The sequence below is a fragment of the Pungitius pungitius genome, chromosome 7, assembly GCF_949316345.1.
Source record: "Pungitius pungitius chromosome 7, fPunPun2.1, whole genome shotgun sequence".
Classification (NCBI taxonomy): Eukaryota; Metazoa; Chordata; class Actinopteri; order Perciformes; family Gasterosteidae; genus Pungitius; species Pungitius pungitius.
The window spans coordinates 16,521,886-16,525,826 of record NC_084906.1 but is presented as its reverse complement, the minus strand read 5'-3'; the positions used below and the strand labels follow the sequence as shown (position 1 = coordinate 16,525,826).

General features: G+C 40.3%; 1 protein-coding gene across 1 annotated transcript in view; it reads left to right on the top strand.

Annotated features, from left to right (window-relative positions):
* The first annotated feature begins 711 nt into the window (after window positions 1-711).
* Window positions 712-3,941, top strand: part of xpr1a (xenotropic and polytropic retrovirus receptor 1a) — a 58,913-nt gene continuing 55,683 nt past the window's right edge. The window contains exon 1 of the mRNA XM_037470694.2: window positions 712-1,237. Within this exon, the coding sequence (XP_037326591.1) occupies window positions 1,169-1,237 (69 nt within the window). The 5' untranslated portion in view covers window positions 712-1,168. The remainder of the gene's footprint in view (window positions 1,238-3,941) is intronic.

The following is a 3,941-nucleotide window of genomic DNA, read 5'->3' as shown; positions in this document are numbered from 1 at the left end:
CAACTTTGAGTTTCTTTGACAGCTTTTTTTTTATTAAGCTAATAAATCTTTTTATACGCTTTGGAGGCTAAATGCATTACCGCAGTTTGTCCAGTAGGTGCCGCTATTGGCATGCTGATGAATGATCACAAGCGCTCACTAGATCAACTCATAAACCATCGTATGTTAGTTAAACAAAAGCACACCGAGTAGTCTATTCAACTTTTGTTTAGGATGTTTTTAGTCTCAGTGTCATTACCTTTTCAATTACATTAGCTGTAGGGGGCTTTGGAGTTCGGACAGCATGATGAGATCCTTTTGAAATATACGGTAGCCAGTTATCCTGTTCTGTCTAAAACTAGGCTTTTCCAACTGAAAACAACTCATCTTAAGCCCCATTAAACTGAGCATCCAACTTGCCTATCTGTAACTACGCTGTCCCATTCCAACGTGCACTGTATGAAGAGTGACAGGGATATGACGTCAATGATGGTTAAAAAAAACGTATCCTATTTGATCTTTTAAAGTTCCCACTTTTGGCTCGTTCGACATTCAGACCAAATGCAAACTGAAAATCAATATCAGATAAAGTATTTATATTATGAAGTTAAACTTTATCCCCCTCCTTCATTGCAGGTTACACAAAAGCAACAACAATCCTCTCGCACGGGGCCTGATAGGGCCGCGTAGAAGGTGAGAGGAGGGGGGGGCACTGGCCGCACTACCACCACGTTTTTTCTTTTTCTTCCGCTGGAGGTCCCAACGACGCCCGCCGCCGCGCGCTCTGCTGACGCAACCACGCAGCCGTGGCCTCGACGCGATGGCGGACCGCAACGTCCCCAGACCTGCCCAGGGTGGGACGCAACAAAGTCACTGAGCCAACCTCACCGGCTTCGGTTAAACTGCGGCAACCTGTTAAAAGAAAGAGAAAGCGAGAGAGAGAGGGGTAGATATATATATTTAGGCCGTTACCTTTCCAGTCGCTCGCCGAGAAGTAGCATGTGGGACGGGATCCGCTGACCGGGACCACGCAGGAGTGGAGTTGAGGAGGAGCGCGCGCCGAGTGGCTGACGCGCCGCGTTTTTTGGTGGCAGCAAGTTGACCGAGAGAGTCGCCGCGGCTCTTGGATTTAAACGGTGGTTCGCGAGGACTTGTGTTTGTTTGGTTTGGGTTTTTTTTTCCGGCAAAAATGAAGTTCGCCGAGCATCTTTCGTCCCACATCACACCAGAGTGGAGGAAACAATATCTGCAGTATGAGGTAAAGTGACAAGTCTTTGTGAATATGTCAATGGTCAAAACTCTCCCGTAAAAGACACTGAATTGTTTTGAAGGAAAGTGCAAGCCAAGAGGCGATAGGCATATTTTATATGATAAAATTTCTTTTAAAACCTTTTTTTCAGCTTCAGTGTAGCCCGCTACCTGAAGCAATAACGAGGGGAAAATAAGAAACGTCCTATTGTTTATGGACGGCAAATTGACTGCGGGTGTTAGAGGCAGCATTAATTGCTTATCATCTCTGCTCGCGGAGTTTGGACACTTAAAAATGAAAAAAAAAGATTGATTGAACTGCCTTGCATGGATCCATTAACAAAACAATATATGTTTTTAATTATACGTTGATAGTAAAGCTTTCACAATATTTTACAAACTTGAATTTATTGTGTTTTTTTTTAATTACTTTTGAAGGGTTTTATATGATAAATTAGCCCGTATTTCTTTATTTTTTTTGTTTGAAAGCTACATATATAAAATTAAATTCACATTTCTTTGGATCTTCATTATTTGCAACAATAACTGAGCACCATGGACATTTCCCATTGATTAATTATGAATTCTAAAAAATCAAATCTCCTTCAGTAATTGTCCCTGGTTTTTGACAAGTTATTTCATATTTTTAGTACAATCCGATGTTGTTTTTATTAATATTTTGCAAAAAAACCCAAAACATGAATGGTTGTCTCTATGAATCCACCTGCAAGACTCAATCCTGCAGGATTTTCTGTCTCAGGTCTCCGACGTCTGTGGATTTGTGGAGACCTTTGTGCGCACACATGGTCTTTGTTGGGTGGTGTACAGTACTTGAGCAGTATTTCATATTCACACCCCACTTCTCGCTGGTTCAACATTAAGAGCTTTAGTGCAGATATGCAGTGACAGGCAAGGCTGCTCTGTTCCATTTAGCTCTATGAATTATAGACAAAGACCCTGTACGCAGCCTACATCCCCGACTCAACAGAGGCTCACGCTGGTTTATTTTGGAAAAATGCCCTGAGTATTATTAAGTTAGATTATCACTACAACAGACATTTGGATCCGTCCAGCTTGACATGAATGGTATGTTGTCATCATCGTGTGATTAAAAATATCTTTGGACAACATAGTTAAAGTGGGGGGAAAAAAGAAGTGCCAGATATGTAGAGGGCAAACTGAAGCGAGGGAAACTCTTTAGTGGAATTACATTTTAATTGATTACTACCATACATTCACATCCAGTGTGTAGTCTTTGTGTGCAGACAGATGCACAGGGACAGATGCCTGGACACACCAGCCATTTTACACCTCCAGTCATCGGCTCGGCACTCACTGACCTGAGATGGAAGATGATAGATTTTCTCTGTCATCCACTTTTTGTGTTTGTATTCAGGAATATTCAATACAATTATTTTGAATGACATTAAAGTTTTCATCAATTTAATTAATAAAGTCACCTTGAATCTGGAATTGTATTTCAGATTGCATGTTTGTTCGGCTGAAATCATGCATATGAAAGGACGCTATCATATTATTATTATCATATATTACAGGGATAACTGATTTATATGAGCATGAAAGATTGATTGACTTCATCAATCTATTTTTGGTACTTCTTATTTATATAATATTTAAAGCAAAACAATACATCTGTCTTCAAGACAATTGTAATTGATCAATGGTATGGGACTCACATAGAGAAGAATCCTTTGTTTTGTTTTTTTTCTTCTTTTCTCCATCCCAAAAAAACTGTCTTTACATAGTTTTCATATAAGTAGCTGCTCTTAAATCATGTAAAACAACAGGGCTGGTGCTCTATCCATTGATTTTGTATTCTTCCTTTATATCTGAATTATACATTTGAGTTGCCACTGTAAAAAAACACCACGCTACCTGCGGGACTCACAGAGAGAGCTTGAAAACAATGGACGTCACAATCAAGGTTTTTTTACGCCCTCTGAAACAAGTCAAGAGAAAAGACAAACATTGCCTTTAGTGTAAGTTCGAGAAATGGGTCCAATCCTAGAACTGCAAAGGCTGCGGTGCAACAGATGATTTAGGAAAGCTAAAGGGTTGCATTAAAATATTTGGCCATTATGCACAATGGTAGCCAACCGTCCCTCATATGTTTATTATGCATTTTCTATTGCAGTGGCCACTGCAGCTAAAACATCAGTAGTGTATACAGTCTGTTTATGTAAATACTAATGGACAAATTAGAAAAATCGTCCATGCTGTATAATATAACAATTCCGCACTGGCTGTATTGGTGCTGCGCCCACATCTAAATTGACTTTGCCTTTGTGCGCTATGTGGGTTAATTAACCTGCTGCCCACTTATCACTCTCCTCCTTTTATTTAGAGCACACAGTCTCCATTCCGATGGGAAGGAATGCGGCAAAGGGGCTGTTCCAGCAAATACAGTCTTAAGTTTAGACACCTCATTTCAACGCGGACGCATTGACAAGGCGATTAAGCGATGGAGCAATTAGGGCTTCTTGCTTTATCCTGTGGGATCGTAGTTATAAACCTGTATGCTAAACAGCTGCTTGGCATGGAGGTGTGCATGATCTGCTGACAAAGCCCAGGGGATTCAGGTGGATAGATCTGGTGAGGGCTTGCCTGTAAATATAATAGTTATTAAATGCAAACATAAAAAAAACGCTTTTATGAGTTTACTGTTTGCTTTCCAAGTCAATTTCTCAATATGC